The 26,184-nt window shown below is 43.2% G+C and overlaps 1 protein-coding gene across 5 annotated transcripts in view; it reads right to left on the bottom strand.

The window, feature by feature from the left end:
• Positions 1-26,184, bottom strand: part of Gng12 (G protein subunit gamma 12) — a 120,813-nt gene that overhangs the window by 45,956 nt on the left and 48,673 nt on the right. For 4 of the 5 annotated variants that reach the window (XM_077803695.1, XM_077803693.1, XM_026409784.2 and 1 more), the window contains exon 2: positions 23,912-23,964. Coding sequence is in view for 1 of the 5 variants with exons in the window: in XM_077803692.1 (XP_077659818.1) it covers positions 8,044-8,077 (34 nt within the window). In the remaining 4 variants the exon portion in view is untranslated. Of the gene's footprint in view, positions 1-8,043; positions 8,124-23,911; positions 23,965-26,184 lie in introns of those variants that run through there. The other variant, XM_077803692.1, reaches the window with a different exon arrangement.

Raw genomic sequence — 26,184 nt, forward strand, 5'->3', positions numbered from 1 at the left:
CTGTGACAATGGCTACCACTGGAGGCTATTTTCATCAAAAGCTAAGTGTGCTGGGCATGTGAGCCAGGATGCAGGCTGGGGCCAGGGCACACCCCAGTGACTTGAGCAAGCCTGTTCTTGGCACCCAAATGCCTCAGAGCACGGCAAGTGTCAAGGCTGCTGGGTTCTGTTGCTGCCTTCATGCTGTGTCTTTATATATATTTTGTGCTTTTCTCTGCCTCTCTGCCTCCCTCATAGAATTGTGCTCTATACCCCTAGCACTTAGGAAAGTGCTTGGTTAGTGGTGAATGAGAATCCTCTGAAGGGATCTGTGGTAAACAAGAGCACTGGCCTGAGATGGAGAACCCACAGCTACTTCCAGAAGTGCCTCGAATGCCTCGGGCAGGTTCAGCATGTCTGTGGCAGCACTTGTCAATGAGAGCCTGCCCCAGCCGGACAGGTAGCGGGTGTTCAGTGTGACAGTGTATGTAAGCAAGCTGCCAACTTAAAAGCAGGTGCTTATTTTCCTCTCTGTGAGGCTGCTGTACCCAGGGCAGGTGCAGTCACTCTAGAGTGTCCCCTTGACCTCTCCTCTAGTGCTCCCTGTGTGTCCCATTTTACGTATGATGACTTACTGTCCCTGCCTGGGCCAGGAAAGGTGTGACCTCTCTGCCTCTGCCTCCAGCATTTGCTGTCCCTCTCTCCTCACCACCATCTCTGAACAAGTTCTCAGGGACCAAGTATGACCTCTCAGCAAGGCCCAGGGCTCTGCATGGCTCATTCCTCATCACCTCTTTAGCTGGTTTCTGACCCGCCCTCCTCCCACACACTGAGCTCGATCTTGCACCTGAACTCATCAATCCTGTCCTCACCACAGACTGCTGTGCTCAGGGAGTGGCATGCTCTGCCATCCAAGCAGCTGCCCAAGTCAGACCCCTGGGTTCATTCTGGAAAGGCCTTTCTTTCATGGTGCCCCTTCTGTCATCTCCAGGTCTTGCCTACTTTACCTCCTTAGTTGCTCTCAAATTGGTATGCTTTTATCTCCACTGTCACTGCCTTGGCTGAGACTGAGCAGCCCCCACGACTCACAATAGCTTCCCTACCTTCCAGAATGGCCCTCTCCAATCTCTTCTCAGGTCAGAGTGTCTTTCTAAAGACAGTCTGTGTCTCTCCCTTTTAAAAACTTCTTCCATAACATGGTCATCACTTCTTCCAGGAAGCCTTGCTGGGGGCAAGCCTTGCTGTGCTTCCCTCCCTGGAACAATGGCCATGCTTGCTGGGCTTCTCCAGCAGCAGCAAACTGTGCAAGGGCCCTGAACAATGCAAGGATTTTCATGATTCCCTCCGTGGCAGGCACTCTAGCTTGCTACTTGACAGCCATCTCTCACATTTCCCCTTTGCATGACATTCTTTTGTCCTTTGATTCAGGTAAATCCAGATGAGTCTGTCCATATAAGTGGCCCCAGCCTGACTGTCAGGGATGAGCTCAGGAATGGGCATGTGTTCAAGTTTTGACGAATGAGACATGGTGTGGGGAGTCAACTGGGGTCTTTCAGAGTTTCTTCATTTTAAAAAGAGATGCCCCGCAAGTAGTTCCTTGACTGCCTTGGCATTGGTATGAAGGCTTGGGATGCCTGCAACCCACAAGGAGGGCAGGATGATGCTTGGAGGATGGCGCAACAGATGAAAAGAACTTGTTGTCTATGAGCTACTCAGTAAACAGGAGTGAACTTCTACACATGAACTTCCTTTTATATGAGAAGATAAGTCCCCTTTTGGTTTAAGCCATTTGGAGTTGGATTTTCTGTTACTTGTATCTCAAACAGAGACACTGGGGTACAAATCTTGTTTCTTCTATGGACTGTGGGTTTAGGAGGGCAGGTCTGCATTGAATACATCCTTGTATCTTCCAGAGACTGGGGCTTATCTCACTTCTGTGCTTGAATGATGGGCCACCACTGTTTTCATTTTGGGTCCCACTGCCCTCAAAGGGAGCCTTCTTTGAGGGGCTTACTTAGTTTATTTATTATTTTTAAATTCAATATAGGCAGAAATACAAACAATATAAAAGCCCCATGGTCCCTGCTAGGGGGAAAAAACCTACCTTACGCATCCTTACATGCCTTACTGTACTAAGCACATGCTTGTGCAAAATGCATACTCAAAATGTTTGCTAAATGAATAATTTAATTTGCCTTTGATGAGTCAAGAGCACTTAAGACTTTTATAATGTCCTAGGGTCATAACGATGAACAGTAATCATCAACAAATTGTGCTAAATATAACCTGGTCCTAGGACATCCCTAGTGGTAAGGTTCTGTTTGTTTATGTGACAGCTTTGATACACCAAGATGCGAAAGCTTTAAATAGAACAAGCAGAACGGTGTTTCATACAGTGGGGCCAAACTGGATGTGCACTAAAGGCCTACCTTGTTTGTACAGGCCCTGGGGCTCTAACACTGACCAGACAGACCCACTGTCCTCAAGGGGTTGAGTCCAGGGCCTGCAGGGAAGTAAAACAACTTCAAAACAATGTGATCATGTCCAACGAGGAAGGTAAAAGGTACACCAGGGATCCCAGGGATCCCAACTCCAGACTTGGGAAAGGCCTCCCAGGGGAACATCCACACTGCATCTGTACACAAAGGGGAAACTCATCAACCTAACAGAGGAGAAGAAAGAAATAAAAAGGAGAGGGCCAAAATCAGTTTTATAAAAAGCTCATTCTGGCAGCATTTGGGGTAAGAGAGAAAAGGCTGAAGGCTGGGAAACCCAGGCACTGCCACAGAGATTCATTGTGGAGCACCAGGGTCTTCTCAGGAAAGAAACAGGCTCATGACAAATGATACCAGACATGGGTCCCCGAGAGCACACGGCTGTGGCTGCTGCCCAAAAGTCACGGATCTGGGTACCAACCACCCATCTTCTGGGTTCAGGACTGCAGTGGATTTGAGTTGGAAGCACATGATAGAATACAGTGGTTGTCGATTTTCTTTTTGCTTGCACAATACTTTGTTGAATGAAATATGGGTCCCCAAGATGCTAGAGAGGGCTGAGAAGTCCGAGAACTACTAGCGATGGCTCAGGTTAACAGAAAATGCCAACAGAGTGGTGGGCAGGGTGTTGTAAAAACCAGCCTCAGGGCTCAGAATCTCTTTCAAAGAGGCACAGTAGCTCTCGCTGAATCTCGTGAGAGAGAGGATGTGTGCATGTGTACGTACATGTGTGATGTGGAGCCCTGCCTTCTTATTCATCCCATCCCACAGCCACGTAAGCACAGGAATGGGTCTGGTCCAGGCATAGCCACAAAATGCTCTGTGACCAGCTCAAGTGGCCATGCCTCTTCGACCCTCGGTTTCTTCATGAGTCCCACCAATGACTGGGCCTCACAACCTCTGAAGTCAAATAATTGGACTGCAGGGTCTCTGCATTGGAGGCTTATGATTCTCTGGACCAGAGTTTCTCAGCCTGGATGCCTTGCTGACAGAGCTCTAGGTGATCGGGCGGGGCCTGGGCAGCCCAGAGTCTCTAGCCACAGGCATCTTCCTCCATCCGACAGTATGACTTCTCTAAGCATGCGATCATGAGGAAACAGGTGGCCAGAATGAGAAAGGATCATGAGGAACAGGTGGTCAGAACGAGAAAGGAAACATCCATAACAGCCCAGAGTCCTCCTCAGTCTATCACCTTCCGTTACTCAAGTGTCCACTAGCTTTCTAATGACAAGGTAAACAAGCAGCTTCTAAATGCATACTTGTGGGGGGCGGAGGGTGGTGAGCAAGGAGAGGCACGGATGGCAGGTGACAAGAAGGAGGGCTGACAAGACCATGACAAACAGGAGCCTTTCCACCCAGGTGCTCAACCTCACGTCTCCTGCTTTCTTAAGGACTTTGCTTTACCAACTGAATATTACCTTCCTTCCCACAGTGCCAGACTGTCCCTCCATCTCCTTGGACAGGTGGCATTTGGAAACAGTCTTGCTTTCAAGAAAGTTCAGTATCAAAGACACTGCTTTCCCTGAGAATGCTGAGCCTGGGTCCCCAAGATGCTAGAGAGGGCTGAGAAGTCTGAGAACTACTAGCGATGGCTCAGGTCACAGAAAATGCCAACAGAGTGGTGGGCAGGGTGTTGTAAAAACCAGCCTCAGGGCTCAGAATCTCAAGTCTGATGAGGAAGTTGTGGTCTAGCTTTGTTTGGGCTTCCTATTACAGCGACATATTAAAAAGAACAAGTACCCAAATCCCTGGGACTGAATTATGTACCTAAGGAATGATTAACGCAGCCTGAGTCCTGCTTTCCCTCCTCAGACTGCAGTAACACTAGTCTGGTAACAGTGGCCAGCTCACCAACCTGGCAGTGGGTGGGTTCCTGCAGTCTTCATGGCCCCTGGCACTGGCCTGGTGTCAGAACCTGGAAGCCCTTCACGGGGGCACACACTAGTGGTGCCACACTATAGGGCTGCACTGAAAATCCTCAGTCCTGACTCTTAGAGGCTATAGAGATGGACACAATTGTTGTCTAATTTGTTTGAACAAACAAACCCAAGAAATGTCTGCCAGAAAAATATGAAGCAAGTAAAGTGAGCTAAGATGCTCCCTGTAGAAGTGTTTCCTGAAAACACTGGCCATGATGACAGGCTTTTCCTGACTGCTCTGAGGGAAACGTGCCTTATTACTTAACAAAAAGTTTGGAGTGAATTCTAGTACACAGGATGGCATATGTAACCCATAATATTAAAGGAGGCAGGCAAAGGTGTGGTTTTGAGTGGGAGGAGTATTAGGCCCACACAGTCCCTCCTCAGTGAGTCTTCTCTGTTGGCTAATTATAGTCTCTTAACTATTCCCTTTGATAAACATTTATAAAGTACCTACTGCATACAAAGAACTGTGGCAAGTGGTAGAGCACAATGATTTTAAAAATGTGCTTTAGCATTAGGTGGGTCTGGTTTTGTATTCTGATTTGTCTACTCTTTCCTTAAATGTCCTCTACAAAGCTATTTAACCTCTCTAAAACTCAGTTTTCTCACCAGTAAAATGAAGGTAGTAATAGGTCCTGCCTCTTGGTTACTATGAGAATGGTACTTAAGGCTCCTAGAATAATGTCTGACCTATAGTAAGTACTGGATACCTGTTGGCTATTATTATAATCTTTCTGTACCTCAAATTCCTCATCTACAAAATGGGTACAATAACCAACCATACCAACCTCCTAGGGCCACTGTGAGAATTAAATGGATGAATGCATGTGAGTGTTTTGCATAACAGCTTGCACATACTAAGTGTGCAACAAAAACTAGTAGTTGTTATTTCTAGAGGAGTCTCCTCAAATTATTTTTAAAAATAAGATATCCGGATGTGAATGAAGGCTCAGGCAACAAAGAAATCTTTTCCTTGAAAACTTTCAATAAGGGACATTTTGTGACAATGTCTGTTCTCTCTCTCTCTCTACCCCATGTCCTAGTGGTGTACAAAATACTATGCCTTGTGCTGACTACAATCCACAGTGACCCTCCTCAAAGCTCTGATGTCCCTGCAATATTCTAGTTTGCCCCTTAACGTGGGACCGAGGAAGCATCCACTCTACTATTTAAGGCACTATTAAGAACATGGTTTTGTGAAACAGGGAGCGAGGCACACAGCTTGCTAGCTCTGGTATTTGGCTTGGCAGGGAACAGAAAAGCTGTTTCACAGTATCAAATACCAGAATTAGCCATGGCAGCCACCAGCTGTGTGGAGCCCTTTTTTCATTATGGCCAATTGCTGAGCGAAGTGCACCATTTCCCGCAGCAAGAGTCTTGTGAAGTTGGTGTCTGAGGTCCTAGTGAGCAGAGCTGTGGGCCATAATCCATGCTTGGCTCCAAAGTCCACATGTGCAACTCCTGTCCTGTGCCTCCCCAGGGGCCCAGCCAGCTCACTCAGGGCTATCACTCCCCCACACTCTCAACAGGGCAATCTGTTCAAGGCTTCCTCCCTCCCTTTGTTTCCTTCTTTGATATTTAACCAACCACGACACCTAGTGGCCACTCTGCGCAAACACAGGTCTCCTCAAAAGTCTGGCATACTTAGTGCTAGGGCCTGGACCTGAAGGAGAACAGTCAAGGTTAGGAAATTGAGGTACAGGGAAATGAAGCAATTCTCTAAAATTGAAGCCAGGAGGGAATTGTGTAGAAAACCAGGACCTTGGAGTTAGAGCACTTGTTGAAGTCACACTTTGCCTATGTCCTAGCTGCAGGAGGACACTTACTCCATTTGTTTGACAAGCATGGACTGAGCACCTACGTCAGGCACCATGCCAGATGGTGGGGACATAATAAGCAAGAAGGACAAGTCCTTACCCTCACAGTCAAACAAGAGGAAAAGATAAACAGGGAGTTGCTGGTAACTATGCCAGCTCATGTGTACTAAGGACTCACTCTGCCACCAGACCCAGCCTGCGGTACACTAACTCACCTCCTCTTCAAAACAATTCTACAAGGGACAGTGATTACTAGTTTTGCTTTAAAAATGAGAGGGAGAATATTTAATTATGGGCAATAAACTTAGGGCTCTTATGCCTTTTAAAGTCTAAGTTTCTAAAAATGAGGTTAATGGGCTAGACACTAAAAGATTTCTTTTTTAAAATTATGTTTTCCTAATTTTTCCCCCCTTTCCTTTTTGCAGTGCTGGGGATGGAACCCAAGGCTACATAAATGCCAGGCAAGCACTCTGCCACTGGGCTATATCCCCATACTGACACTAAAAAATTCTCAAAGTCTCATTACAGCTCAGTTTCTTTTCACTTTTGGATCTTTGGAGTGGAGCTAAGATTGGAAACCAGGTCTGACCACAAGTCTCCTGCTGGTCAGTGTTTGTGGACAACGACTGGCAGTTACTGAATGCTCACTACATGCTGGGCTGTGCTCTGCACTGACATCAGCTCATGCAATCTTGCTAACAATGCACAAGATAACTTTAAAATGGTTAAGGAGGTCCAAAGATAAATGAAAAGGATTCCAACCCAACCCAGTTGTGGGATTCTTTTTTTTTTTAATATATTTTTAGTTGACAACGAACCTTTTATATATTTATATGTGGTGCTGAGAACTGAATCCAATGCCTCACACATGCTAGGCAAGCACTTTACCATTGAGCTACAACTCCAGTCCCCAGTTGTGGGATTCTTAACAACTGTTTTACCTCTGTTTGATTTAGTAATATGGTAGATTAAAAAACTTATATATGGGGTTCTTAGGCTCTCAAAACAGAAATGGATAGCAGGCCTCAGTGAATAGCTCAAAGATAATGTAAGTTCCAGGAAACAAGGAGCACACTGCTCAACAACATTGCTTTGGGGGTGACTCTGAATCTCCAGATACACAGAGAGACAAACATGCAAACATACAAACACATAGCTGGATCCTGCAAAAACAACTGGTTTATTTATGATTCCAAATGAATAAAACACATCCCAGCAGTTCCACTGAATACATAAGAGATAGCAAACTCCAAATGGGGTAGTATGGACACCCCCTCATTCCATCCTTTCTATGTCACATTGGTGTTCTGAGGCAGGAGTAAATCAGGTCAACTCCTACAGTGATTCTATAATCATTGAAGAGATCTATAAATTTATAGATTATCGAATTTATAATCTACAGCTTTTATAATCTATAGTTTTTATAACTGAGTCTACAATAGTATGTAAATTCATAATTTATATATACATTTATAATTTATGAAATTTATGATCTATAGATTACAGAATCAGTGATCCTATAATCACTGGGGGGTGGCGGCAGGGAGGAAGGCTCTTGGGACAAGATATGCCCTTTAAGTGCATGCCCGCAATGACCTACTTCCTCCCACAGGCTCCACTTCCTAAAGTCTCCGTCACCTTCCAATCTCCATTAAGCTATGAATACATAAATGGATTAATTCATCATGAAGTCAGGACCTCATGATCTAGACACCTCCCAAGGTCCCACCTCTTGACAATGCTGGACTGGGACCAAGCCGTCAACACACGAGTCTCTGTGGATACGTAAAATCCAAACAAAACAGTGTGTGTATGTGCAGACATACATACATATGTGGCTTCCTTCTGCTAGAATAGAGTGCATGGTGGTGAGACTAAGATCCTCTCAGGGCTTCTGTGATATTTTTTTTTCCTCCTGTTTTTCAAGAAGTACATGCTATTAGAGAAAATGTATAAAATACATTAAAGTAAATGAAAAATAACAAAAATTGACATGTGGCTCTATTTTCTTCTAATCTTTTCTTTTAAAATTTTTTTTTTGTTTTAGGTGGACACAATATCTTTATTTTACATTTATGGGGTGCTGAGGATCGAACCCAGTGCCTCGTACATGCTAGGTGAGCACTCTACCACTAAGCCACAACCCCAGCCCTCTTCTAATCTTTTCTACATGAGTTTCTAAGGTGGTTAAAATGATGCTTGGCTACACAATTTTATTCTTTGCTCCTCTTCAGCAAAAACTTACCCCTATGGATGATAAATTCTTTATACACATTGTGCTTTAAAACTTTTCTTTCTTTCTTTCTTTCTTTTTAATTTTGAATAGTCTTACTATGTTGCTCAGGCTGGTCTTGAACTTCTAGGCTCAAGTGATTCTCTATCACAGCCTCCCAAGGGGCTAGGGTAACACAGCACCTGGCTTAGAATGTATTTTGACCTAATTTTCAATTTAGAAGAACTGCAAAAATAATACAAAGAAGTCTCTGATACCCTTCAGCCAGATTTGGATCCCTCCAATGTCAACATTTCACTGTGTTTACTTTAACACCACCTAATCCTTGGGGCACAGGCAAGGGAAAGAGACAGGAAGGCCAGGCACGGTGGCACATACCTGTATTTCCAGCAACCTGGGAGGCTGAGGCAGGAGGATTGCAACTTCGAAGCCAGCTTCAGCAACTTAGGCCCTAAGCAACTTAGTGAGACCCCGACTTAAAATAAAAAATTAAAATAAAAAGGGCTGGGGATGTGGCTCAGTGGTAAAAGCACCCCTGGGTTCACTCCCCAGAAACCTACACATTCACACACACACACACACACACACACACACACACACACACACACACACAGACCCGACGTTGCTTTACTCCCAAATACTTTAGTGTACATTTCCTATGAATAAGGGGTTCTTTTATATAACCACACTACAATTAGTCTAATCAGGAAATTAACACTGATATAGTACTATTACCTAATCTAGAACCTTAAAAGATTTTGCCAATTGTCCAAATAAATGTCCTTTACAGCAAAAGAATATCCTAAATTATACATTCTGTTCAACTGTCATTTCTCTTTAGCCTTCTTTAACCTGGGGCACTCTGAGTCTTTGTGTTTCAAAAATATTGATTTTTTTTTTTTAAGGAATAAGGGCTAGTTATTTGGTAGAATGCTCCTCAATCTGGGTTTGTTAATATGATTTTTCCTGATGAGTACAAGGTACACTTTACACAGGGGATTATGCGTTAGTTTTAATTACTGTAATGAGGTTCCACTTTACATAGGCACTTTCTCATTGTAGAATCTTGGATTGTTTTATAATTTTGCTATAATTCTAAATGAACTCCTTATCAACTACCTATTAGCTTTTTTATAATAATTTCTATAATAATAATTTTCTTTCTTTATTCTACGCTTTTTATTGGTGCATTATAGTTGTACATAATGATGGGACTTGTTACATTTTTTTTTTAATATTTCTGATCTGTGGTTGGCTGAATCCACAGATATGGAACTTATGGATACCAGAGCACAGAGTGCTGTAAGATGAAACTGAAGAGGGCACCAAGGCCCCACCTCATGCTCCCATGCTCCCAGTTTGAGGAGCTCATTTGTCTTTCTCAACCAGGCTCTTCTCTGTTTCCCTGAGCACTCCCTTTGGTGACTCTCAATTTCAGATCTCTTATCATATTTCATATTTTCTTGTTCTGTCTCTACGTGAGCTCCTCATCTCATACCTAGCACACTGGTCCGGAGTGGACACTCAGTGGATGGTTACCTAATGAGTGAATAAACGTGTGAATAACAGTACAAGCAAATGGATATGCGCAGGGCTGTGGTAAGAACAGCCCTTTTTATAACCATAGCTTAAAACAAAATCCATTAAAGTAACAATACAGTATTATTTTTTCTTTCCAAATTAAAATGTATTTTAGTGTATGTCAGTATGCAAGGCTAGGTACCCTGAGGTAAACTAGACGCTCATCCTTTGTTGTGATAGCTTTTTATTAAAAAGTTGTTAATAAAATAAAATATCAACAGCTTTAAATCTTTGAAAGAAAAAATATTCAGAAAAAAATCCCCTTTGTCTGTACTGAACTGTATTATTCTGTAAATGATACAGCCTAACAGCTATGTACACAGTACTTGTATTTTATAAGATATTAAAAATAATTTAGAGTAGATTTGAAGTACACAGAAGGATGCACATAGGTTATCTGTACATCCAATGACATTTTATATAAGAACTCGAGCATCTGTGGATTTTGGAATCTGCATACACTGGAGTTCTGGAATCAATATACAATGGGTATTGAGGGACAACCATACTTACCACAAAATTCCATCAAAATGTCTGCAAAACATCCCAGAATAAAAATACTAACCTGATTCAGACCTGTCCTAGGTATCCATTTCCAAAGTCTGCCCTTTCTCTCCTTCCAGTCTATCCTAGTTAGCAGAGTCAAAACTTCAGCATGTTGCAATTTGCAAATAATAATGAAAGCTTGAAAATGCTCTGAAATTAAAGGGAATTTACATACCATTCTCAGCCTTGCAATTACCTGACATCAAGGGACCATTAATGAATCAGGCTGTCTCAACATTATGATAATGGCTACTTTCAACAGAAGAAAAGGGGGACAGGTAAGGTAATGAATGGCTCTACGTGTGTGTACTTGTGCGCATGTGCATGTGTATTCTTTTCTAAATAACAGAAGTGGCAGCTGTGGACATAGGCAAGAAGATGGGTGTTCACAAAGAAAATTTGGACTCTGGCCCAGCAGGGATTCCAGTTCTCTGGGGCCCACAATCACCTCTGGACTTTATCAGAGTGAGTCCAGGGGCAAAAGGAGAAGAGACTCCTAGGAACCTGTCTTGGGAGAACACATTCCTTCTGCCCCAAGTAAAGCCTGTTAGGAAAATTGGTTCCAAATACTTGGGGCAAAAAACAAACACATGATACTGTGAAGAAAAAAAAAAAAAAAAAAAGACCAAACCCTTTTTCTTTTGCAAAAGATAAAATTTTAATTTTGCATGAGATCCAAACTTTTAGTTTACATGAAATGAATTAAGACAAGAAACTAATAATTATTAGAAGCCTGTTAAATACTGAAAAAATAATTTGTAATAACCTATGAAATATGTGAAGATGATTTTTCTTTATAAGAAAAGTCAGTGTCCAATAAGCAATTAATCTGATATATGAATAACATCACTCTCATAATGCCATGCTCGCAGATATTAAGTGCAACTTGGTGCTCTTGAGAGCACAGAAAGAAAACAAACCACTAAAATCACCACTAATATAATTGATTGCATCTTTCACTTACAAGATGAAGATCCTGAACATGAAGACAATAAACATATTCATCCCGGGATGGGAAATACAACTCGGTGAACAAAAGACAGTAGATGAGATTTTTATTATGAAGCCTCTATTTGTAGGGGACACAATAGATGCTAAATAATTGGGTCAAATCTAGCAAATAAAAGCAACTGAATAATTAACAAAGGTTTAATAAAAGTTGTCAGGATAAGATCATGGTTTAACAATGAAATATATGAGAAGGTTGTTATATTTCAACTGTTATCTTTCTGATTTGATTTGCATTTTTCTTTACAAAATACATGCAAAAAATGTAGGACATAAAAGTCAAATGCCTATTAACTAGTTAACCTTACTATGACTGGAAGTTACTTGCTAGCAGTTGTTGGCTGCAAATGTTAAATGAACTGACACAAACAATTTAAACTAGCAAGGTCTATATCAGAAAATTTCAATGTGGGCAACACAGTTGAAGTTTATAATTTAGAACTTCTAACATATTCAGGTTGTGGTTGAAAATTTCTCTTTGCTGGTTGGTTTTAAGTCTCTGCTACAATCTCAAGGAGGGAAAGGAAGCTCAAGACTAGTGAGGCTGTGCTACAACTAGCATTGGTGGTTGAGACTTTGCAAAAACATCCACTGCAGGTTTAGTAGTTATGAGCTTTAAACGTGGGGGCATTTAAACCATCTTACTCTTTTCAGGTATAAAGGAGTAAGTTTAGAGTAATTGTTTCAAGGTGGAAGGTGGAAGGCAAAAAAGAAAGAAAAGAGCTTATCACAGTCTGACAAACTTTTCCAGATGAGAGAACAGAGGAAGCCATTTTAAACAATTCCTCTAGTTTTCCTCCAGGGGGCAAAATTGTCCAGCATTTCACTGAAAATTCATTTTCACACTTTGAAATTGCATAGTGCTGCAAAGATATTCCTATACAAGGGGCTCTCCCTTGTTTTTTAATTTCTTTTTTAGTTATAGATGGACACAATGACTTTATTTATTTTATGTGGTGCTGAGGATGGAATCCAGTGCCTCACCCGTGCTAAGTGAGTGCCCTACCACTGAGCCACAACCTCAGCCCCTCCCATTTCTTCTTAATACAGTTCACTCTGACTGATTAGCAAAGCACTCCAGCTCTTTTGAGGTAAGCAACACATTAAGGGTTAAGATTGAGCAGGACACTATCAGCACAGTTCTGTGGGCTAGCCTGCCTGTTCTCCTAAAACCTGAAGTCAGAGCTATGGTTTTGCCAAAGTTGATAGAGTTTCAAAGATTTTTTTTTTTTTTTTTTTTTTTAAAGGAGAATTTTTCCACTGGGTGTTTTTCAGCCTGCTGATGCCTCACCCTGGATCCCTCCTTCCCTGCCTCCTCTGTAAGGCCTCTCTCAGGGCAACCACAAAGCTGCTGGAGGTCTGGGCTCTCCCGACTTCCCTTCCTGCAGGAATAGTGGGACCTTTCCACTTCGTGGAGGTGTCTGGTGGCCAGGAAGGGGCCCAGATAGCAGTTTCACCCTGGGTCTCCTTTTCCCTTCACTTGAAGGGTTAGGAGTCCCCAGTGGAAACTCAGGTTGAGCCGCAGAAAGGGCACACACAAGGCTAAAGCCTGTTCTCAAGAGAGAAACACATGCTAGCTTCATTGACTAGGTGGCCACACAAGACAGCAGAGGAAAGGCCTGGAGGGTGTGCCCATCAACTCTCCCTCACCCAGGCACAGATCCAGTTTTTGTGGGTTCTGAGCTTATACAATTTTGAGAGTCCTTTTTATATCAAGAATACAAAATAGGAGTACCACATTAGCTACAGGAAATGGGAAGGAGCTGCTGCCACTGCAAGACCCTGAAAGCTCAGCTTCACAACTGCCATTAGCTCCTGGTAGGCTCTGATGGTTGAGGAACAAGTTGGCAAGGAGCTCCCACAAACCTTGTCCACAAAATAGCAAATATGGCTTCTCAAAGGCTTTGTGGCTCAGCCGTGCCTCAGGGAGTGGGCTGAGGAGCTTGGGAATAAAGCTTGCAAGGCAGCCAGCAGCCCAACATCTATTTCCTCCAGCCCCGAGAGCATGGCAGATGCTCATCAGACACTCACTGATCAGCCAACTGAAGCAGCCCTGCTGATTGCACAGACCTGTCCTTCCCCTTAAGGCTGCACCATTCCTTTCTGCCTGACTAGCCATGTTTCATATAAAAAAATACTAGTCCCAGGAAGGGGTGAGAGTCATGTCCAACGTAAGTGCTCACCAGGATAATTCATTCACCCCAAGTGCCTAGGCCTGGGTAACACTACTACAAAAATTAGTGGAACAAATAATGATGTAGTCCTCGCTCACACATTTGTACCTGGCACTGTGTGGGCACAAAGTCTGGAAGACACAGTGGGACTGGAGCTCCACACTCTTGGGACTGTCCCCTGTATGGAGACAAATCCTGGAGAGGAACTGCAGAAGGGAGCATCTGCAGTGCCATATGAAGGCATGCACCTCCTCGCTCAGCACCCCAGCTCTGCCGTGGCCTGGCTCTCCACACCTGCCAGGCCCAGCCTCACTCTCCAGTTTGGGTCATCCTGTTACTTCAGGCCCTGCCTTCTTTCCCTTTTCCACCTATGGGAGGTGATGGCGCCTTCTCAGACCTCTTTGGGCTGCACAAAGGTGCCACCTACACGGGTCTTTATTAAAACAGCAAAATAAACTAATGTGAGTTTAGAGCATTTCGCTCAGTGTAGCCACGATCACACAATTTCACAATTCTTGTAAAAATAATAAATTTCTCCTAATCTGGAGGCAAAAATCTTAACAGTGTAATGAAGTGAGGCCTAAAAAAATGGGAAGTTGTTTAATTTGATTAATGTAGCTTATTTTCATATGTGCTACAGTTTATGTATTTATAAGTAAATCAACTACTAAATGTTTTTTCTTGAACAAAACAGTGAGAACAATTCTTATACATGAGAATGTCTTCATGGAGTCACTTACCCCAAGGAAAATAGTTTTCTGCAAATTCTTTACTGGTAAAATGGAGATACTTCTTTGATGGGAAATTGAAGGCCATCATTACTTGGGTGCTTACTGCATGTCACATTTCCACTGCCCCCTTCAAACAGATGATTTCACTTAATTCTCTCAATAACACTATGCAGTACCATCCCCATTTAATGCAGAATTAAGGCTTTAAGAGGTAGGTGACCTGTCCAAGACCTGCAGGTATTCTGTGATAGATTTGGGGCTCCGCTGTTGAGCTCAGGTCCTACCATGCTGCCTCTGCCACCAAAACATCTAAAATAAAGAATTAATGAGCTCTATGAGGCAGGCAAATGCATATATTTTGATTTTCTCTCAAGTTACTATTTGACTTAAAAAAAAAAACCCTGTTGCTGGAGAACTGGGTTCTTTTTTAGGGCTTTAAATGTTTTAAGTATTCTCTGGGCATGGTGGCGCATGCCTGTAATCCCAGTGGCTTGGGAGGTGAGGCAGGAGGATCACGAGTTCAAAGGCAGCCTCAACAACTCAGCAAGGCACTAAGCAACTCAGTGAGACCCTGTCTCTAAATAAAATACAAAAAAGGGCTGGAGATGTGGCTTCGTAGTTGAGTCCCCCGGAGTTCAGTCCCCAGTACCAAAAAATAAATTAAAAATTTTTTGAAAAATTATTTAAGAAGTTGTGAAAGGGCTGGGGATATAGCTCAGTGGGTAGAGTGCCTGGCTCGCATGCACAAGGTCCTGGGTTTAATCCCCAGCAAGACACACACTAAAAGCGGGGGAGGGGGAGAAGAGAAAGAAATTATGAAAATAGTCAAATGCAAATAACAATAGATAACCATCTATTGAACACATCCTGAATGACAGGCCACTGTGCTGAGTTCATTGTATGCAATATTTCCTTTAATACTGCTATATTGTGAGGAAAATGGCCTTATCTCTGTTTCTCTTTAATAGATGAGGAATCCAGGCTCAGAGAGGCTAAGCCATCTGTTTAAAGTGTCTCAGTAGCTGAGGAAAGATCTTAACCCTAGTCTATCTGCCTACAGTATTTCACTTCCCTCTTGTAAAATGTAGGTAAACAGAAAACATATTTTAGTTCATAGCCTGTTAGCTATTTCATATTTGCATACAGACCTTTGAGTGGCCAAATGGAAACTGCTCTGTTCTTAGGCCAAGAGAAGACAGGTGAGTCATCCAAGGGGAGTTCAGTTGTGCTTTCGGAGCCCTCTGACTCCAACATCATCTAGGCACAAGGCCCATGTGATAGGTCTATGGGAAGGGAAATGAGGGAGGGGAGAGCTATATCCTGCCATCTTTCCAAACAGCCAGTACAAAACCATCATTCTCATCTATATATTTACTCAGTCTTGCCAAGGGAATCAGTCCATGATGGAAAGCATTTTATACATTAATCTTAGATCATTGTCCCAGAGGGACTCCAACTTTAGCTGACCCAAGTATCTTGCTAGCATGTATCATTTACTCATCTGCGTTCTGCCTTCATTATGGGTGGGGGACCTAAACACAGAGAGTGACCTAATTGTTTCAGGATCCAACATCATAGTGGCTCAACTTGCAAATGACAAAGGAGGGCATGCTGTCAGAGGCTGAGTTCACAGTACTGCAGCCAGAGAAGGCAGAAAACTGATGACTCCAAAGAACATTTGAACATTAAAGGAAAGCTTCAAAAAAGGTGAAAGGTCTTTGGATTGAGGTGGGGCACATTCTGCAAAGCTTGAGGTTTTTGCAGAGTTCAGAAACTATTCACAGAGCCCTGATCCAAATGCCCCCATGCAGCACAGCAAATCAGCCCTGAGATCAAGAGAAACTATGTCAGGGTCCTGAGCATGAGAAACGGTGACTGAGCACAGCTACCAAATACACACTAGCTTTCTGTGGAGGTCATATCAAGTACACTCTGGCATGCAGGTAGAGAAAACCTACCCAGAGACACAGATCAAAGGCTTCTCTATGGTCTCAGAGAACAGGGTATTTGAGTCTCACTTTGGAACCCTCCCACCTAGGCCCATATTCTCAGATGAGGAGCGTGAGTTCAGAAACTCTGCGCGCACACGCGCACCCAAACACACAAACACACCCCTTCTGACCCCTCAAACTTTACTGTAAGTTAGTTGGCTTGGAAGAAATATCACCTTTCCAACAACTTCAAGCTATCTGAAAATCCAATGGATTTGGACTGGAGAGGGAGGAAGAGAGGGAGAGGGAGAGAAGAGAGGGAGAGTAAGCGCCCTCATGCCTGGACAGGTTTCAAGCAAAGGATGAAGAACCACTCTGAGGCACTGGAGAGGAGTTTCTTGTACTGACTGGGTCAGGGGTTAAGAGTTAACAAATGCTAAAGTGGAAGTTTCCACAGTAGCATCAGGATGAGACTGATGGGAAATTCCAAAGAAAGGGCTCAGACCATTACATGGAAATTTCTAAGAAGTCAACCTAGCTGGCTCTAGGACCCATAAGAAGGCTACAAACTGTCAGGACAGTGGAAAGAGAAGAGGATTCTGTGAGAAAGATTCCTTGGAAATGCTCAGATTCCTAGGAATTTTACCCCATTCCAGGTGGGTGGGGTAAAGAGCTTTGACCTTCCCTGTCAGGCCCAGAGGCAGGGGTCTGACCTGGGTCTCCCAGGTAGCTCCAGGGTGAAATGTGCAGGAGGCCACAAAGTCTGCATAAGACAGCAGAGGAGAAGGCTTCGTTCCCTCCCTTGCTGGGGGCTAAAGGAAGACAAACACCCAGTGCACCTGGATGTAGCCCCAGGCTCATCAGAACAGGTGCTACCTGGAGGCCTGGGCTTGAGAGTAAAAGGACACCAAAAGAGGGCCTCTTGGAAACCAGATGCTGAGGAAGGAGAAGAGGCAATTCCCTGTTCTAGGAGGCCCAGAGAGAAAGGTCCAGCAGCAGGTGGTCCTGGAGAAAGCCAGAGTGAAAGCCAGGGGACAAAGAGGTCCAGGTTCAGAAGGATGAGGGGCAGGCGTGACAGTGCAGTCAGGAAGGACCTGCACCCTCTCTCTCCCCCACCACCTGAAGTCTGGTCCTGGATGGAAAGCAGCCTTCCCTCAGAATGAATACTGTTTATGGACTAGAGCACATCACAGATTTCCAAAACAACACATGTGCAGGTGTACTCACGGCAGGGGGTAGGGAGGAGTGACTTTAAGTGGCCTCAGGACTTTTCACTACCTAAAAGTAGCCTGGAAATGGGGAAAACACACCTGACTGAATAAAGCTGGAAGGAATAGAGGCAGACAAGAATCAAACTGGGGCTTAATTATGGCCCATGAGCATGTCTTACAGTGTACTGGTTAGAGTTTACCTTGCTAAGCCTTGACTGTGTGCCACGTATCAGGCTGAGGACTGCACAGATATTACCTCATTCAGCATTCTTAACAACTCCATGTGACAGGTATTATGGTCCCTTTGACAGACACAGAAACTGTGGTTCAGAGAGGTTAGGCAACTTGCCCAGAGTCACACAGGTAGATAAGCAGAGGGATCAGAACATGTACTCAACCTTATCTGACATCTAATCCTGAATTTAGTGTTCTTCCAGACAAGCAGAATCCCGTAGAATGTCTGTGACTGAATCAAGCCAAGGAATTGAGTCCTGCTCATTCTTCTCCTCAGAAAAGAATGAGCTAGAAAACCAAAGAGCAGAGTTTGAGACCCACTGATCCTAGTGGTCTCCTCTAACGCTGAGCTTCTATGATTCTATCACCTATGGGTGGGAAGGTGGGGAAAGGGGACCCTTAATAGTAGGCAGGGGTGAGAAGAAAAGAGTTAAGTATCCTGTATTCCCAGAGAAGCAGCTGGAAGGAGCTGGTTCCACCAGAGGGTAGTATAAAGGACCAGGTTCTCAGGATTAGAGCCCTGTATATAAATAAGTAGTTCAGATAATGCACATAGGATGCTTGGCAGAGTCTGGCATTAGGTAAATTGTAACTGTGACTGTGAAAAGTTTACATATGTCTGAACACCTCAACATATAATTTAATGTAACGTGCTCAGACACTGACATCACCGTGTCTGTTCCATCAGTCGCTGTGTTTATCGTGGACACTAAACTTCACTAGTGGAGCCAAGACTTGAGACGAATGCCTAAGACCAAGCCAGCCAAATTTAAAACAGTCAGAGAAAGTGGAGCAATAGAGCTTCAGCAGCAGGGGAGCGGAGTCCAAGGAAGAAATGATGGAAAGAAAGCCTGATTCCTTTCTGAAGTCAAAATGGCAAGCACATACATGTATAATTTTATAAATAATTATTGAAGGTCTGAAATACACAAAAACCCAATCACTGTCTCCAGGTTAAGAATGACCCCTATAGATCTTCAGGCTACAGCCTGAGATCCTCAGGCCGAGCTGCCTACCAGACCCTGCAGTGGGGCCGGCCGTCACTCATCCTGGGCACATGCTCACGGCTGATTTTCTGATCATGACATCAAACTTGAAACAGTCTTTCAATGCCACCAAGGCTGAACCTAATTTTCAACTTTTCAGGTTTAATGGATTCCAAACTAACAATTTCTGGTACATGGAAATTTTATCTGTTTGGCATTCTTTTTCCTTCCTTCTAGTAACAAAATCCCTCCTTTTTTTCCACAGGGAACCCCCTCTATGTGATGCTGGTGGGATCTGCCCTCTCATGGGACACAGGAACATGCCTGAATCAAAGAGATACTGGCCACACTGATTCAGACAGGCAACCATCAATCAAGATGACTCCTTGGCATTATTGTTATGACTGTGGCAAAGAGTTGCTCTTCACTGGGGTTTAAAGCTATGAGAATGGTGGCTGCTGCTGACAGGTACCTCTGCCACTGTGATGAGGGACAGCAAGTATGAGAACACAGCTGATGAAGTTAAACAGAAGAGCAGGGGAGAGAGAACAGAATGGCCCGATTATATCTCTTGAGCCACTGAATAGTTGTGCCTAAAGCCAGGGCAGCATGAACACACCAGTCACCTAAAGTCAAAAAACAAGCTTAAGCTGGAGTTTATCGATTGCAACCAAAATAATTCAAACTAATAAACTGATCTAAAGGAAAATAAAGTCCCGAAGGAAATTCCCCTTCATAGATAGTCCTTTTGGAATTCTGGACTTCTCTCTGAAAATAAACCTGACTTAATTAAAATTTCTTCTTCCTATGACATTACTGCAAAAAGTCCAGGCTAACCACATACCACCCTCTGCACCGACGGTTCATCTTAACAGTGCTGCCTCCAAGCAGATGCCACCTTCCGCAATGCATATGAAAGTCAGTCCTAGAGAAGAGACCTTGCAGTGGGCAATGGTAGCACAGTTTATAGCTGATTACCCTCAAAACACACTTGCAGTCAAGTCCCACAAGCTTCTCAAACTGCCCTCAAGAGGTACTGAACATGTCAGTGTAAGAAATGGCCTAGAGTTGTGGGGTCCAAAAACAAGGATACATATGGTGCAAAGGAAGAAGGTTGTACAGGTCAAAACACACAGAGGCAGTGTCAACTCTGCATGGAGAAGCCATTCTGCAGATGGCAGCATAAGCTAGAAGAATCGGGAGTTTCGAGAAACAGAATGCCCAGAGTATTGTCAGGAAGGTTGTCTGTTATTCTTTTGGAATAAGGATAGTAAGTGAAATGTCAACCAGGTGCCAAACCTGGACCACAGCCAAGTGCCAAGGTTTGGCATCAAGTGTGATGACAATCTGTGAAGTCTATCAGAAGCAGGACAGAGAAAGCAGGGATATGAATATATGAACTTGTTATTCTAATTGAAATTATTAAGTTTTGTCCTGGGGTTAAGCAAGGCCAGTGGAGAAACATACAGCTGGCCTGGAAGTTTCTCCTGCACTATACTTGGGTGTCTCATCAATCGTCTCCACTGAGGGCAGGCCTAATTATTCTCCCTACTGTAGGGACTCTGTGTTACCCTTTGCACTATCATGTTTATGAGCACTCTGTAGAATCTCCTGGAGTCTTAAATCACAATTAACCTTGCTTCTTGTGAGTAATGAGTGTGCTTTTTCTCTCTCCTAGCCACTATAAATTGCTAATTGTGTGAGTTCTCCTTTTGGTACTGACTGTGCAGAAGACCAGGGACAAGACTGGGACTTGCTACCAAATGAAGAGGCTCCCATCACATACTGGGACCTAATTTTATTTCTGACTTCATCCTACTTGTTTTTCCCAATACATTTCCTTCCTTATTTATTTTTCTGAATCCCATTATGTTATATGACTATTTAAAAGACACCTGAAAAATCTTTGGCAGAGGACAGGCACACAGTCTAGATCAATGGCAATCAAAATGTAAAACACACGGAGTCACAAACACGAGTGGAGGACAATTTCACAAACGCTATTATGGAGGTCATTAGAGGGAAGCTCCGACTGAGCAGTCTGAGGGTGGTGGGCCAGGTATATCCCTCAGCCAAACTGCCACGTCAGCAAACATCCTAGTACTCTCCTCCTCTTCCTGCTCTCTGGCTTATAGCCTGCATGCTCCACCCTTGCTTGGGTAGCTGGGCACTCTCAGGTCCATCCCCAGGCACCCATACCTACCCTCTCTTCTGGGTTGCCCTCCCTTTCTTAAGTCCTCCACCAAATCAAAGGTCTCACACCTCTGTAGGACCTTGTACTTGCCTGTAAGTTGTCAATGACTGATACAAAAAAAAGCCCTTCCTTTCTCAGGAACCAGTACATTTTAACAAGGAATTTTGAAGAGTTAAAAAAACCACTGGAATAATTCACTAATGGTGAATACACTGTAAAAAATGGTATAGATGCAAGTGAACAGGGCAATTTGCCTGTATATCTCAAGTAATCTATGTATAGCTGTTAGCCCAGTACCTGACATACTGTCAATGCTCAGTACACAGAAGAATAATTATTACTACTGCTGCTTTGACTATTAATCCCTCCATTCCCTCCGTTACCACTCAACCACTCTGCTTATTCCTACACTTCCAGCATGCATGTAACTGTCTTTTTCATAACATTGGCTAGAGATCCACAATCAATTAATGCTATGTTAATTACATTTTATGGTTTATAAAGCATTTTATATACATTGTTCTTTTTGATCTTCCTATTAATCATCAAACTAAATATTATTCCCATTTTGTAGCTGGGGAAACTGGGAGGTTGATTTGTAAGCTCAGGGAGGTTGATTTGTAAGGTCCTAGAACCAGGCTCAAAGCCAGGTTTTGCATAAATTTCTTGTTCTCCCCATAACAAGTTGCCAACCGCACTGCATCACATCAGAATTATGTGAGGGCTTTAAGATTCCTGGGGATCACTTAACGAATGTGGATGAACCAGAGGAAGGACCATGATTCTATATATTTCAACAGGTGCCCCATGTGATTCTGATGAGCTGCTGGTCCATGGTGCTTCTGGCTGACTGTGTACCTGCTGGAGTCTCAGTTCTGTGCGAGGTACCACGAGGAAGATACACGTGACCTTCTTGAAGAACTAACAAAGCAACTGAGGAAGTAAGACTAGCCAAGGTAAAAGAAGAGTGAACCACTGATGATACAGCTCAGTTCTGAAAGAGGTCAGAGTGAATGAGATCACAGACGTCAGGAGTAAGACCGCATTACAGAGGAGGGAAAATTCTACGGGGCCTCACAAAATGGGAAGGATTTCTAAGTGGAGAAAGAATAATCAAAATGAGATGCCCTCAAGAGAGATGATGAACAGATTAGTCTGGCAAGAATAAAGGGACCGGTAGGAGGTGAGCAACAGAGTGGAGAAGCCAGAGAGAGGAGCCCAGGTTGGTGTGAATGAATGGCAAGGAGAAAGGCAGGGATGGCTTCTGAGCACAGGAACATTTTAAAATATAAACTGAAGGACAACTGGTGTGGCAGTACTATGCAGAATGAAGGGAGGCCTGAAGGGTAAACACCTGGATTGGGAGGATCACCTAGGAACCTGCTGAACTGACTGTGTGCCAGATGGCAAACGATAAGATGGGTTATAGGGTACTGACCACCAGAATGGGAAGGGATGGGCTGGGAGACAGGAGTCTAACCTGAGACCTCTCTCTGTCTATGCACTTCTAAATTTTACAAAGCTGTTTTCATATGACACAGAAACATGATGGTAGGTGGCAAAAGTGACTACAGTTTTCTTCTCCTCCCTGCAACCAGGCTCCTTGCATTGTGATTCTGCAGCAACTCTCATCAAAAGGAGGGCCTATAGCTACAGCTATTGAATCCAGGCTAGACACAGAGCTTGCTTCAGCAAACAGAAAGCCTCAGAAGCACTGCGGTGCCTGTTCTGAACCTCAGCCTCAAGATATATGTGCCTGTTTCTCAACACCCTGCCCAATCACCAACATGAGCAAACTAAGAGTATCGTGAAGGGCGATGAGGCAGGTGGTTTAGCCATTTTTATCACTTCAGCTGGGTTTCAATGTGAATCCCAGAAACAAAGGCTGGCTGACCTGGACCTGACACAAAGAGTTTCTAGCTGCAATCAGACAAATCACAACTGAGTCCAGCCCAAATCAATAACCAGCCAGAGAATTAGGAGATACATAAATGACTGCTATTTTGAGTAAGTGAATTTTGGGGTGGTTTGTTATGCAACAAAAACTAACTCATACACACCATAGTAGTACAGCTGTATTATCAGGAACTGATGCCCCAAGAAGCCCCCAAAACTTCTCCACTTAAAAAGCACATTAATAGCCGGGCATGTTGGTGCATGTCTGTAATCACAGTGGCTCAGGAGGCTAAGGCAGGAGGATTGCAAGTTCAAAGTCAGCCTCAGCAAAAGTGAGGCGGTTAAGCAACCCAGTAAGACCCTGTCTCTAAATAAAATACAAAATGAGGTTGGGGATGTGATTCAGGGGTCAAGTACCTTGAGTTCAATCCCTGGTATCCCTCCCCGCCATTACTTTCCTAGCTCTAAAGGATGTTTTCTACCACTGCCAAACTTTTAACACAACAATCACATTTAGGTGAGATGACAGATGATTAAAAAAAAAAAAAAAAAAAAGCAATAGGAGTACAGCCCTAATATCTATCTTGGAGCTTGTGAGCCAATTTTCATTACAACACACTGCAAGGAACTGTCTGAATTCCTTGGCTAAAGAAACACTTTATTGTTTTGGATACTGCTTGAAATAAGCAGACCATCAACAGACGCCTGGAAATAGTTTCATTACCAAAAGAAAAAAAAAAGTCTTTATTTTAATGGTATTTGGCATACTCATGAATCTCTTTCCTGCCCATGTTCTTAGCAAAAGAACATGGGTTGCTGTTTAAGGCAAGAAAACATTATAAATCATTTGGGAAAGAAAAAAAAGTCATCTAGTCATAGCACTGGTTGGGATCCTTCTAACTTAGAAGTGTGAATGTCATTTCAAAAATAATGTCATATGGTCACTTAGTTTTAATAATGAAAGAGAACTTACCAGTAAGAACTTGTGTGGTCCAACGTTTTCAGGTTTTTAATGGTAGGACGAATCTGAAATAGAATTAAACAAAACATTCCATAAGTCAGTCACACTTGGAAAGAGTGAGCTTTCAATCCCAAGTGACTGCCATGATTTTGAGTATTTATTCTTTTAGTTAAAGATTAACAAAGCTTTTTCTGGCTCCAAATGCAATAGGGAGTGTTTTTTCGCCTACGTATTTCAACTTCCTGAACAGAGAGCATTCTCTCATCTACTTCAGGGAGTGCTGGAAGTCTGAGGCCGTATAACTATAAATGGTAGTGTTTTCATCCAAACCCCTCCAAGTCAGTGAAATCCTTACTGCTGCTCTTGCCTTGGTCCCTCAGCTGCCTTCGGCTAAGACCAAGACATGGCTACCTCTGTGGAACCAACCAACCAACTACTGGCTTTCCAATGGTGGCCACCTGATCATGTAAAAACACACAAGGTTGTGTCTTATTGGTAACAGTGAGCTTCAGGTAGTGCTGCTCAACAAAAATAATAATGCCAGCCACATATACAATATGAAATGTTCCAGCTGCCACATTAAATAAAAGAAACAGGTGAAATTAATTTTAATAACATATTTAACACAGCTTAATTTATCCAGAATATTATCATTTCAACATATAATCAATATAAAAATTGAGATATTTTACATCTTTTTTTCAATAAATTTTACCGTGTATATTTCAGGTTTAGAACGTTTCATGTGATATAGATAGTAAGATGGTTAGTATTGTGAAGATGATTGACATATCTATTATCTCACATACTTTTTTTGTGACAAGAGTAGCAAAAAATCTTACTTAATAAAAGTCCCCAATACAATGGGATTTTGTCACCTGCAGTCCTCATGTTCTACATTACATCTCTAGACTTGCTCTTCCTGCATATCTGCTACCTTATGCATATCTGCTACATCTCCCCACATTCTCCCCTGCCTCTATTTTGCATACCAAATCTTTAAGAACCAGTCCATCTTGACTGAGGCTGGCCACTCAGGCTAGTAGCTCCACACTAGACAGCATAGGTTTAGGGAATATGTTCTTGGCCTTCAGGTACTGGGCAAGGCTCCAAAGCAAGTCCAGCACACATGGAGATTTTATTCACCTGTTTTCCTTCTCCTTGTAATCCATCATTACCCCATTTTATGGTGTCATTTTAATAAAAGTCATAAAGCAGTGACAGCAAATACTTATACAGCACTCCTACATGCCAGGGCCTGTTCTTGTTCCTGTTACCTCGGTTAATCCTCACAAAAACTTATGAAGTACATCATCATTCCCACTTTGTGCTGAGGAAACTGAGGCATACAGAGATTAAGTCCCTTACCCGAGGTTATAAGGTGGTAACAGAGTCTCCCTCTAGAGCATACTCATAGCCACTATGCACTCAATTAAATTTGAACAGCTCAAAATAAGATCATTACTTTCAGTTTTAATTATAACCATCAACTGATCCAAAGTCTGCTCTCATGATAACACGGTTAGATAACAGCAGTGACAGTACATGGAAGAGGTACTGGCTATGCTGGCAAATTAAATTAAAAACCAACCTGGAGTGGGAACATGAAAACCACAGGTAGGCCTGGGGTCAGACAGATTGTGATAGACGAGGGGGCCTGTTTGGATGACGAGGGTAGAAGGAGGGAGCGAAAGGTATGCTCTCTAGAAACACTTGTCTTTGTGGCCTGTCAGAGGGAAGGGCCTATACCTTTCATTAGACTCTCCAAGGGGTCTGAAAAATAGCAACCCTTGCATCAGTCTCAGCAGTTCAGACAGAAGAATCAAGTAGACAAGAATTAAGAAAACACATCCTGTGTGCTAGGCGCTGTGTCCCATGCTTATAGTTTCAGTGACTCAGAAGATTGAAACAGCAGGATTCCAAGTTCAAGGTCAGCCTGGGCAACTCAGAGAGATCCTGTCTCAAAATAAAAAGGGCTGGGGTGTAGCTCAGTGTGTCCCTGGGTTCAATTCTCAGTACATAAAACACAAAAAGCAAATATATCCTCTTTCACCTTATTAATCCACAGGCCTCCCTCAACCCCCAAAATCAAACTCAGTGAGCAAACTCAGATCCACACAGGCACTCCATGCCTAAATCATACTGGAAGGAGGTTGGTCAATTGGTCAGTGATTGATGCTGCAGAATCACAGGCCATGAGCTCAGCATGCTGCAGAATATTGCCACCCAGCTCATACAGTGAGCAGTGAACCTGATGAAAACCCCTCCATGGCCTCCTCTGGGCT

The sequence above is a fragment of the Urocitellus parryii genome, chromosome 11 (assembly GCF_045843805.1).
Source record: "Urocitellus parryii isolate mUroPar1 chromosome 11, mUroPar1.hap1, whole genome shotgun sequence".
Classification (NCBI taxonomy): Eukaryota; Metazoa; Chordata; class Mammalia; order Rodentia; family Sciuridae; genus Urocitellus; species Urocitellus parryii.